Raw genomic sequence first — 12,399 nt, 5'->3', positions numbered from 1 at the left:
AGACCGTCTGTCCACCTATCTTTTTTTTTATTTTTTATTTTTTATTTATTTATTTTTTTATTTATTTATTTGAGAGCAACAGACACAGAGAGAAAGACAGATAGAGGGGGGGAGAGAGAATGGGCGCGCCAGGGCTTCCAGCCACTGCAAACGAACTCCAGCCGCGTGCACCCCCTTGTGCATCTGGCTAACGTGGGACCTGGGGAACCGAGCCTCGAACCAGGGTCCTTAGGCTTCACAGGCAAGCGCTTAACCGCTAAGCCATCTCTCCAGCCCTCCACCCATCTTTTTACCTTCCCCCTCTTTGCAACTCCACTGACCCTCTCCTTCCCTCTTTTTTTTTTTTTAAATTTATTTAATTGAGAGCAACACAGAGAGAGAGAGTGGGGAATGGGTGCGCCAGGGCCTCCAGCCACTGCAAACAAACTCCAGATACGTGCACCCCCTTGTGCATCTGGCTAATGTGGGACCTGGGGAATCGAGCCTTGAACCGGGGTCCTTAGGCTTCACAAGCAAGTGCTTAACCACTAAGCCATCTCTCCAGCCCCGCTTTAGTTTTTAATGTACATCAATTTAATAGAACAGTTTAGTTTTCATTTTCATCAACAGTTGAGTCAAACTGTTCAGTAAGATTTTAAATATTTTTAAATTTTTATTTATTTGAGAGGGGGAGCTTGAGAGAGAGAGAGAATGGGTGAGTCAGGGCCTCTAGCCTTTGCAAATGAACTCCAAACACATGCGCCACCATGTGCAGCTGGTTTACATGGGTACTGGGGAATTGAACCTGGGTCCTTAGGCTTCACAGGCAAGGGCCTTAACCGCTAAGCCATCTCTCTAGCCCCAGTAAGATTTTTGTTACCAATTTACCCCTCTCCTCCAGCTCCCTCCAATGCCCTGCTTACTGAAGGCAGCCGATTCCAACTCCTCTAATGGTTTCTCTTGAAGCCCTCCTCCATGTTACACACACACACTCCCCAATGATGTTCAGCTTGCCATTCCCTGAAGGTTCCATTTTAACTATTGCTATTACACATTGGCTTCCACTATGGGAGATGGAGGCTTGGCTCTTTTTCATACACCCAGTCCAACCTCCCTTCTTACTCCAACCCAGTGCATGGTTTCAGTTTCTCCGCCATCTTTCCAATGCCCGCATCTTACTTTTGCTGATACTTGGTCGTTTGCTAGGGCTGTGGGGAGGCCTCTGACAAACCAGTCCTGTTGCTTTTCTAGAAAAGTTGCTCTTTATTTTCCTGAGTTGATAATTGTGTGATTGCCAGGTCTTTTCTCCTCTGCCTCCTCTTCCTCTTCCTGTGGTGCTGGGGGCTCACTCGGTGCCTCACACACGCTGAGCTCTGACCCTGGCCCCATGCCACATGTTTTCATTACTTCAAACGCTCTGACCAGTTTGAAAATCTCTCTCTTTTTTTTAATTTTTAAAATTTACTTGTTTATTTGAGAGAGGGGGAAGGGGAGAGGAGAGGAGGAAAGAAAAGGAGAGGAAGGAGACAAGAGAAGAGGAGAGGAGACAAAAGATATTATGGGCATGCCAGGGTCTTTGGCTTTAGCCATTTTGTGCATCTGGCTTTATGGGGGTACTGGAGAATTTAGTCTGGGTCATCAGGCTTTGCAAGCAAGTGCTTTAATTGTTGAGCCATCTCCTCAGCCCCTTGTAACTCACTTTCTACGTGACTCAGCATTTCTGTCGCTGTCTTTGTCCCACTGAGTACTTTCCCGGGCCTCTCAGAGTCCTGCTACGTGTCGCTTGTGGGGCTTGTTTCACAGGCTCCTTGTCATTCTCTTTCCCTGTTTAACCTTTTCTTTGTTGAAGTAACATCTTCAGTAGCTTTCCCAGAAAGGAAGACTGGGTAATAAGTTTTCAACATATCTTTTATTAGCAAATATTAATTGCACAACATAATGGTCTTCCCTATGACACCTTCAGACATGCACAGAACATACTTTGATCTTATCAAATTCATGCTCATTACCCTCCTTCCGCTCTCCCAATCCTCTTAACAGTTCTCCTATTTCTCTCTCTCAATTCTGCATGAGAGAGAACATGGGATGTTTAGTTTTTCACATAACACGATGACCTCCACCTCCAACCATTTTCTTGCACATATTTCATTTTTTTATGGCTGAATTACACTCTGTTGTGCACGCACATGCGTGCGCGCACACGCGTGTGTGTGTGTATGGATATATGTTTTGTTTTCCTTTATCCATATGTCGATGGGCACCTAGACCAAGTCTATGCTTGGAGATCATGAAAATGCCATGATAAATACAGGTATGTGGCTTTCTCTACCATTGCTGACTTTCAGTCCTTCAGTGTTAGAACTGGACCATATGGCAGAGTTTTTTTCCTTCCAATTTTTTTTGAGGAACCTCCATACTGATTTCCACATGCCTGTGACAGTCACATTCCCACCAAGAGTGTGCATGGGTTCCCTCCTCCTTTGGTTTCTTGAAGATATCCATCGAGAATCTCAGTGCATTTTTTTTTTTTTTTTGAGGTAGGGTCTCAGTCTAGCTCAGGCTGACCTGGAACTCACTATGTAGTCTCAGGGTGGCCTCGAACTCATGGAGATCCCCTACCTTTGCCTCCCAAGTGCTGGGATTAAAGGCGTGCACCACCACGCCCAGCCTCAGTGCATTTTTGATTTGCATTTTTCAGACAGGGATGTTGACAATCTTTTCATGTATTTATTGTTTAGTTGTACTTCTTTTTAAATTGACCAGTGAATTGATTTGCCCACTCACTGATTGGATTACTATTTTTTTTTAATTTTTTTTTCTTTTCTTTTTTTTGGGATTACTATTTTTTTTATTTTAGTTCTTTATATATTCTGGATTCCAATCCCAGCCATATGTACAGATAGCAAAGATTTCCCCCTTTCTGTAGGCTCTCTCTCCACTCTGAACAGATTCATTTGCTGTGAAGAGGCTTGATTGTTCCGTGCTCACCGCTGGTCAGTTCTTGCTAGCACATCCCGAGCTACTGGAGTCTGCTCAGAAGGTCCTTGCCTGTCCTTCAATCTGGAAGCATCCTCCCAGTTTTCCCTTAGTCATTTCAAAGTTTCAGGCCTTACATCAAGGTCTTTGACCCTTTTTGAGTTCTTTTTTGCACAAGGTGAGAGATAGGAGTCTTTTTCGTTTTCTGAATGTGCATATCCAGTTTCCCAGTACCATTTAAGTCTTACCTCCACTGTGTTTTGGAAAACTTTATCAACAATCAGATAGCTTGTAGCCACGTAGGTTTATTTCTGGGTCCTCGATTCCATTGCATGGGTCTGTGCCTGTTTTTGTGCCAAGACCATGCTGTTTTTGTCACTACGGTTCTAGTGTAGTTTGAATCAGGTATTGTGTGTGACCTTTCCTCCATTGCTGTATTGGGCAATGAAGTTTCGGAGACCTTGTGTGTTTGAGAATCCCACCTCCCATTTAACTAGCAGAGTTTGAAAATGTGAAATAATCTTTTCTCAACTCTGAACACCCTGTTCCATCATCTCTAATTTACATAATCACGGGTATAAAATGATGCTTTGATTCACCTGTGTGAAGGAGCATTAACACAGCAGCCACGCGATTTCTCCCTAGAAGGGCTTGCTTGCAAGGCTGTCCTGCTGATGGCATCTGGGAACTTGGGCTTCAGAAGGGTCCCCGCCTTGCCAGAACTGATGAGTGCTCATGGCACCTATGTGGACTGTGCAATGTGACAGTCTCTCTCTTCCTTCTGGGAGGCTGGCTGTGGGCACCTGCCAGGCGGAGGCTGTTGATGATGTGACCAGCCCCCAGTTAAAACCACGGAACTGGGGGTGTGGCTCAGGGCTAGAGTGCTTGGCTGGCATGCACAAGGTCGTGCAAAACTGCAAATCAAACCTTGGGCAATGAGACTCTAATGAGAGTCTCCGGTAGACTTTTTTGTCACAACTGCTTAGGGGACTGAGTGCGTCCATCAGATGTGACCACCCAGAGAGCTCTCAGAAGCTCATGAAAGTATCCAGACTTCGGCCCATGTGGTCTTTTCCTTTGGCTGGTTTTGCTTTGAGTCCTTTGAGTTGAGTAAGTCACAGCCACGAATGTGTTCACCTGCCGAGTCCTGTGGGTTCTCTGCACACATCCCGGAGCCTGGGGCCCTTCAAGCAGCCTGTGATGCGTCCTTGTCCTGGAAGTTCGTAGGGCTTTACCTTTGAGCCCGGTGCTGTGAGACATCCCCATGCTCGATGTCCCTTCTCTGCTGTGCAGAGCACTGGGGAAAGTCTCAACCTGGAAACGTGCGCCTTCAGCAAGACATTTGCTTGAATTCTTTGGTGAACTTTCTGCTTCCCGCTTTTCTTTTATTGACATTTATTTTTGGCATGAGCCAACTAGCCTGGTACTCATGCACATTTGTAATCCCAGCTCTCTGGAAACTGAGGTAGGAGCCATCCTAGACTACATAGAAAGCTTCAGAGCCGGGCATGGTGGCACACGCCTTTAACCCCTCACTCGGGAGGCAGAGGTAGGAGGATCGCCGTGAGTTTGAGGCCAGCCTGAGACTACATAGTGAATTCCAGGTCAGCCTGGGCTAGAGTGAGACCCTACCTCAAAAAGCCAAAAAAAAAGAAAGTTCCAGGTCAGCCTGGGTTACACAGTGAGATTCTGTCTCCTACCACCCCCCCCAAAGCAAAACCCACCACTGCTCTTATTTCCTACCATAAATTGTCTTCTTATTCTACCTTCTGAAAGTTTTCCTCAACTTTGTTTTTCTACCCCTCCACTGAGGTTTTTAAATATATTTTATTTATTTATGAGAGAGAGAGAAACTGAGAGAGGGAGAGAGAGAGAGAGAGAATGGGTGCACCAGGGCCTCTAGCTACTGCAAATGAATTCCACATGCGTGCGCCCCCTTGTGCATCTGGCTTATGTGGGTCCTGGGGAATTGAGCCAGTGTCCTTAGGCTTCACAGACAATCACTTTAACCACTAAGCCATCTCTCTGGCCCTCTACTGAAGTTTTATTTTATTTTAGGCAGTGGGTCTTGAACTTAGGGCCTTGTACATAATAGGTACTATACATTATCACTGAGCTATATCTCCATCCCTTTTTGAGTTTTTATTTTTAATATTTCTTTTTATTAAATTAAAAAACCTTTTTAAAGATGGGTTCTCATGTAGCCAAGGCTGGTCTTGAGCTCCTGATCCTCCTGCCTCAGTTTCCCCAAGTTGTCCTTCTTCCCTTCTGTTTCCTTTTTTTGCTCATTCCCTTCTGTTTTTTACCTCCTGGTCTAATTTTTATCCACGTTACTTCCCCCATGGGTTTTGTCTTTTTATTCCTCTTCGCTTCAGTGCCCCACTGAACCTCCCCTGTTGCCAGCTCAGAAGAGTCAGACCCTGAGGGAAACCAAGACATGAAATCCCAAGCCATCCCCACCAAAAAGACAGGCTCCAGTAAAGAAGCCATCATTACAGCTCTGTGAGCTGGTGTTGTCAGGATGACCTGGTCTGCAATTACGAGGTGGACTTGAGAAATGGCTGGCGTTGCAGGTCTGAAGCAGTCAATGCTGGTTCTTCGTGTGGCACCATCCACAATGCTGGGACCCTCATTTAAAGCTGTCTTCCCTTCCCATTGGCTACAGCCCAGGAAAGGACCAAGACTGTTTTTTGTGCCACTGGGACCCAGGAAAAATGAGCGAAAAGTATGAAGGATAAATAGAAGTCATCACGAGATCCTTTCTTAATTAGTTTCTTGAACTTTTCTAACATTACATAAGCAACCTACACCCCATTAGTTTAAAGTATTAAGTGTAAATAAAGCATGGTTCAAATTAAGCACCCATGTTTTTAATGAGAAGCGTAAGGGCTGAGCAGTTAAAGGCTCTTGCTTACAGAGCCTGCTGGCCTGAGTTTGATTTCCCAGTGCCCACATAAAGCTAGATGCACAAAGTGGCACATGTGTCCGGAGTTTGCAGAACAAGAGGCCCTGGCATGCCCATCCTCTCTATCTCTCTGCTCACAGATAAATGAAAATATCTTTAAAAATAAACATAATTCTAGGATGAGTATTGTGGTGCATGTCTAATCTTGGCATTTAGGAGGCCAAGGCAGGAGGATGGTGAATTTGAAGCCAGCCTTACCTACATATTGAGCCCTTGTCTCAAAAAATAAATGAAGTATGCCATTTATATCATTTTGCCAAATAGCCTTTCATATCAAGTAGATACTTGATATGTTGTGGCTATTTCTCCTGGTTGATGAAGTCCTTGTGTCTCATAATTTAAGTCACTATGAGCTGGGTGTGGCAGGAGACAGAGGTAGGAGGGTCACTGTGAATTTGAGACCAGCCTGGGGCTACAGAGTGAATACCAGGTCAGCCTAGGCTAGAGTGAGGCCCTGCCTTGAAAAATCTCATCAAACAAAAACAAACCACGATGGCAGCTAGGTTTGGTAATACCTGTTATTTCAGCACTTGGGAAGCTGAGACAGGAGGATCACTGCCAGTTCAAGGCTGGCCTGGGCTACACAGTGAGATGCCAGTCTAGATTACACATTAAGACCCTGTCTCAAAGGACCCACACATGGGCTGGAGAGATTTTTTAGTGGTTAAGACGGTTGCTACGAAGCCTAAGGACCTAGGTTTGAGACCCCAGGACCCATGTAAGCCAGATGCACAAGGTGGCACATGTGTCTGGAGTTCATTTGCAGAGGTTGGAGGCCCTAACATGCCCATTCTCTCTCTCTCTCTCTCTCACACACACACACACACATAAATAAATAAAACAAAATATATTTTAAAAGCCCACACATAGACAAGCCCATGGTATTTGAACTTAGAGCTGGTCCACAGTCCAGTTCTTCCTGGGTCCCCCACGCCTGGCTGACCCTTGTTTGCACTGTCACGGTGTCCGTGGTGTCTGACCACGACTTTTCTGTTGGGTGATCTCATGGGCTGACTTACGGGGAAACATTCGATGGCAGTATTGTTTCCCCTTGGCCCCCGGGCTGCGTAAGTTTCCCAACCTCCTACAGCAGCACGTAGGAAGGAAGGCTGGGCTCTCTGCATTCGAAAGCCATAGTTCTTAAGTTATTTTTCTTTAAGATTTCCTGTCCCTCTCCAGTCCTTCACCTCTTCAAGACAGCAGACACTCAGCTTCCTGCCAGACTGGTCGAGAAGCCCCTGGCTGTGTGGAGTAGCGAGATCTGGTAGGTACCACTCTGTAACAAATTCCATCTGGTTTGCTTGTGTGGCCCACTGTCACTTCCAGGGACCCCTCGTGCCCATCGTGAGTTATGTGAGATATCAGGTGTCTGTTGTGTCTATCGCATGCTGAAAGTCGTTTTCTTTTTTATGAGAGAGAGAGAGAGAGAGAGAGAGCGCAAGAGAAGGAGAGAGAGAGAGAGAGAATGAGAATTGGCATGCCAGGGCCTCCAGCCACTATAATTGAACTCAGATACGTGTGCCACCTTGTAGGCATGTGAGCCCTTGTGCTCTTGAGTCACCTTGTACATCTGGCTTATGTGTGACCTGGAGAGTCAAACATGGGTCCTAAGGCTTCGCAGGCAAGCATCTTAACCGCAAAGCCATCTCCCCAGCCCAAGTTTTGTTTTTCCATAAGTTGGTTACTGCTACCCATCTGCTCTCTAGTTATTTCTTCCATTTTATCCCCCATTCTCTTTGTGTCTCACTGTTGCCATCTGGAAGGGAGGTGGCGCCAACGCTGCCTCAAGCAGGAGTCTCACTGAGCAGAAATGGTGGGTGGACATCATGCATGTTTGGGGATCTCATCAGCACCTTCACCACCAGCAGCAGCAAGTGTCCCAACATTCCACGCCATGAGTCCCACCACAGCCAACCAGATGTGCCAGGACTTCCCAAACTGCCTTTCCTCTGAACTTCTAGTTTTTCTTGGCATCTGTTTACGGGACACTGGCTACTTCCAGGATGTGACAGCCTATTTGATCAGTAAGTGGCCCACTTTCCCATATCAGATAAATAAAACCAGAAGCTCTTCTCACATCTGTCCCATTGCCCCTACCCATCCCTCCCACAAACAGGCTTTACTGGTTCTTCACTTTTTGTCTTTTTTTTTTTTTTTTTTTTTTTGAGGTAGGGTCTCACTATAGCTCAGGCTGACCTGGAGCTCACTCTGTAGTCCCAGACTGGCCTTGAACCCACAGCGATCCTCCTATCTCTGCCTCCCGAGTGTTAGAATTAAAGGAATCTGTCACCACACCTGGCTTTGGCTCTTTATTTTTTAACAGTCTTACTTTGTTCATATCTCCCTAACCCAACCCACCACTTCCTGTCTGACTATTGTCATAGACTCCTCACTGGTCCCCATCCTCATTTTCTCCCCTTTCAAAATTTCTGCTCAGCATAGCAAGGGGAATCAGGCCACACTCCTGCTCAGAACTTTCCAGTGGGAACTTAGTGCAACCCCACGCTTGTCCATCCTCTGCTCCCTGATGTCCCAGCTTCCATATTCACCATGCTCAATTTGACCCACCTCGGCACCTACCCAGAGACTCTGTCCCTGGTCTTTGCACAGCCAGTGATTTCTTCCCACTCAGCTCTGGGCTCAAATGATATATTCTTGGGAGGTCTTGACTCATGATCACCTGTCTTCCTATTTAAACTCCTACCAGAGACTTTATTGCTCTGGCAAATTCTTTTTAAAAAATATTTTATTTATTTATTAGAGCAGGTGGGAGAGAATGGGCATCCCAGGGCCTCCAGCCTCTGTAAATGAACTCCAGACGCACGCACCACCTTGTGCATCTGGCTTTACATGGGTACTAGGAAATCGAACTCAGGTCCTTCGGTTTTGCAGGCAAGCACCTTAGCCGCTGAGCCATCTCTCCAGCATCTGGCACATTGTTAGTTCATATCTGATTATTTTCTGCACAGAGTGCATCTTCCCTAAGTGTCTAGATCCGTCTCCTTTGCACCTGCTCTGTGGCAGGTGCGCAGGCAGTGGATGCTCTGTGATGTCACGCATCCTTGACTTCCATAAGCAGACAAAGATGGATGAAATGGTAACCAGCAGGCCAGAGAAGCCTCGATGCCCATGGGCTCAACTCACTCCAGTGGGCAATACCTCATAATCATGGATAACGGTGTGCCACTCATTGCAAAAAAACATCCGCTATCCTACCTACACTCTGAAGAGCGGGTACATGTGCAGTGGGGTACATTGGTGTGCTGTACCAAGCATTCCCTTGATGCCAGGTGCCATGTACCTTGATGATCACTTTTTAAGCCTCACAGAAGCCCCAGAAGAGGGAATTGAGGGCACCAGACCTAAATCACTAGTGGCCCCGCTGGGAATCACTCCTGGGCTGCTGACACCTCACTGTGCTGGCCACTGACTGGGGCTTAGGACCCACTGCCCCAAAACATGACAATTGGACTTATAGGATAGCTTTAAGTTGAAAGAATGTGAGAAATGAAAGGGGACAGGAGGTTCAGGAAGGACTCTGTGACCTTCCCCTGAGCAGGTGATATGATCTTCATGTGACAGGAGCCCTGCCCATACCTGGAGGGAAGAGCTCCCAGGACAAAGCCATCGGAGAGGGCCTTGAGTGTCCAGGCCTGGAGGAGCTCCTTGCCCTGCCCCACAAAGCTCACAGCCCTGCTGTCCTCAATCTTTGAGCTCTCCTCCCTTCCGCAGACCAGGCCCACATCACTGCTCAAGCCCTCTTCCTTCCGGGCCTCACTTCCCTATGAGGGCTCCCATGACTCAGAAAACCTTATAGGAAATGAATCCATTTACTTTTCTCTTAGCAATCTGGCCTGGTTTCTGCCACCAACTCCAGATGGTAGAAAGAGACCATTTCTCCCCTGCATGATCTCGATCCTTCCATCCACCATACCACGCTTCTATTTTTTTTTTAAATATTTTATTTATTTATTTAGTTTTGGTTTTTCAAAGTAGGGTCTCACTCTAGTCTAGGCTGACCTGGAATTCACTATGTAGTCTCAGGATGGCCTCGAACTCATGGTGATCCACCTAATTCCAGGCCAGCCTGGGCTAGAGTGAGACCCTACTTTGCCAAACCAATAATAATAATAATAATAAATAAAATGTTGTCATACCCAGGAGGCTGCAGTCTAGCACTCACCTTGCCCTCCACTACTGTCCCCACCCCCATCCTCAAGACCCCCTTTGGGTCCTTTTCCAGACCCCTGTTGTGCCCCCTCTTGGTGTTTGCACACCTGGCATGCTCTTCCCTCAGGCCCCTCTCTGCCTGGTCACTTCTCATCCTGAAATCTCAGCTCATGTCCCATTTCTCAGAGGGGCCAGCCCACCCTGTCTGCCTCTCTACCCATCACGTGCTCTCTTCTTCATAGCGCCTCTGAGGGGCTGAAACGACCGCACCAATACAATTATCTGAGTATTTATCCTCTACTTAAGGTACCAGAATAAAAATTCCATGTGGGCAGGAACCATATGGGTCCCACTTGCTGTCCTAGATCCTGTGCCCTGCCCACAGTGTGTGGTGCAGACAGTTCCCCTGGTACACGTGCATGTTAGACAGCATGCCAGGCACAGCCGCAGTGGCGCGGAGCCCATGGCCTCAGGGCCACTGCTGTATGCTGGGATGTTCCCCCGTGTCAGTCACCCAGCCCTTCTTGTCTCTGTTTCAGAAAAGAGGACACTGAGGCCCAGAGGAGTGGACCCAGGTCACAGAGCTATGACATGGCCGAGCTCGGGTGTGAATCTGCAGGGTTTGGTCACAAGGATCACATCTTTAGAGCCAATTAGAATCGGTGTTTTGCTAAGGGTGGCGCCAGCGGCTGCGTCATGACCATGTTACATCAGTGCGGGGCCTACAACAGGCATGGTGAGGGCCAGGTGGCTCAGAATGCTGCTCGTGGTTGGTGTGGGGGGAGACACAGTCATGCACAAACTTGTGCACCCACTATTCCAAGTTATGACAGGTGACATGGAGGCTCCCTTCCAGGGATGGGGCAGAGTCTGTCGGGGAGGCCTGAGAGGTGTCCTTGGAGCAGGGCAGGGATTCCATGGGCAGGATGGCAGCATGGGACACTCAGGACCTGGACCAGCCTCAGAAAGTGGGGAGCATGCCTGGCGAGATGTTGCCCTGACAGTCCGCACTGATCGGACGTTCACTCGCTGGTCGTGCAAGGAGCTCCCGCAGAGCAGAGCCTGGGCCCGGGGGTGGGGTGGGGGGACTTACTTTTCTTGTGGCTGTAGAACTTGTCCTCAGAACCATCCTTGGACTTCTTAATGATCAGTTTCCCAGACTCGACATCCACCTTGAGATGCATTTTCTGAGGAATCCCCAGTGACTCCGATTTCACCTTCGCAGAGGAAAAGATGGGGCTCATTGGCTTTCTGGCTGGGCTTTTGTGCCGAATGGAGTGTCTTGGGCCATCGGCCTACTGCCTCGTGGCCTCTTTTGCCCCAACCTCACACATGTGCGTTTCATGGCACCCTGGGAAACGGTTCACACTCAGCTGTACCCAACTCTCCCACTGTGCATCCCAGCTGTCCCCGCGCATGCCTGGTGCAGGAAACAGATGAATGGGTAGAAAATGGCTCATTCATTGATAGTGCGATGACACTCACGAATCTGATGTGTCATCTATTCCAGAAAGCATTTAGTAAGAGATTCACACTGCTGGCCCTTGTTACAACTGCTAATTGAACATTTACTGATAATTAGGAAGGAGACACCAGCCCAGGCATGTTCAGAGGATGGCAATCTACACTGGGCATGGTGGTGCACTTGGAGACGGAGGCAGGAGGATCAGAAATTAAAGACTAGTCTGGGCATCATGAGAGCCTGTCTTAAAAATAAAAACACAGAAAAGGGGGTCAAAGCGACAGCTCTGCTGGTAAAGTGCTTGCTTAGTAAGCATGAGGACCTGAGTTCGGAGACCCAGCACCCTTCTAATAGCATGGTGGTTAGGGCCTGGCATCCCAGCGGTGGGGAGGCGGAGATAGGAAGAGCCCCGAGGCTCCCTGACGAGCAAGTCTAACCAAATTAGTGAGTTCCAGATGCAGGGCAAGACCCTGGAGAGATGGCTCAGCAGTTCCGGGGCCCCCAGTTAGTTGGGTGTCACTCACTGTTCCCATTGCGCCTATGTGGCATATGTGTGTATGGGTGTGCATGGGCCACGGCCCTCATGCGGAGGGCAGAGGGCAGACGTGGAGCATAGGTCCTTGCCCTCCTCCTTGCTCGGAGACAGGGTGTTTCTTGCTTGCTGCTGTGAATACCAGACTAGCTGGCCCCTCAAGCTTTGGGATTCTCCTGGCTCCACCTCCCGTGGTCCTAGGTACCTTGGGATTGCAGACACTTTCTTCCAGCTTTATGTGGATTCTGGGGATCTAAACTCCAGGCTCAAGGCTTCCCTAGCAAGTGCTTTTAACCAGCGAGCAGCTTCCTCTCA

The 12,399-nt window shown here is 48.0% G+C and overlaps 1 protein-coding gene across 1 annotated transcript in view; it reads right to left on the bottom strand.

Annotated features, from left to right (window-relative positions):
• The window catches only part of Inpp5d (inositol polyphosphate-5-phosphatase D), a 128,544-nt gene that overhangs the window by 31,648 nt on the left and 84,497 nt on the right, over positions 1-12,399 (bottom strand). The window contains exon 9 of the mRNA XM_045148158.1: positions 11,184-11,307. Within this exon, the coding sequence (XP_045004093.1) occupies positions 11,184-11,307 (124 nt within the window). The remainder of the gene's footprint in view (positions 1-11,183; positions 11,308-12,399) is intronic.

This window comes from Jaculus jaculus, chromosome 4 (assembly GCF_020740685.1).
Source record: "Jaculus jaculus isolate mJacJac1 chromosome 4, mJacJac1.mat.Y.cur, whole genome shotgun sequence".
Taxonomy (NCBI): domain Eukaryota; kingdom Metazoa; phylum Chordata; class Mammalia; order Rodentia; family Dipodidae; genus Jaculus; species Jaculus jaculus.
This window is presented reverse-complemented; position numbering and strand designations above follow the sequence as displayed.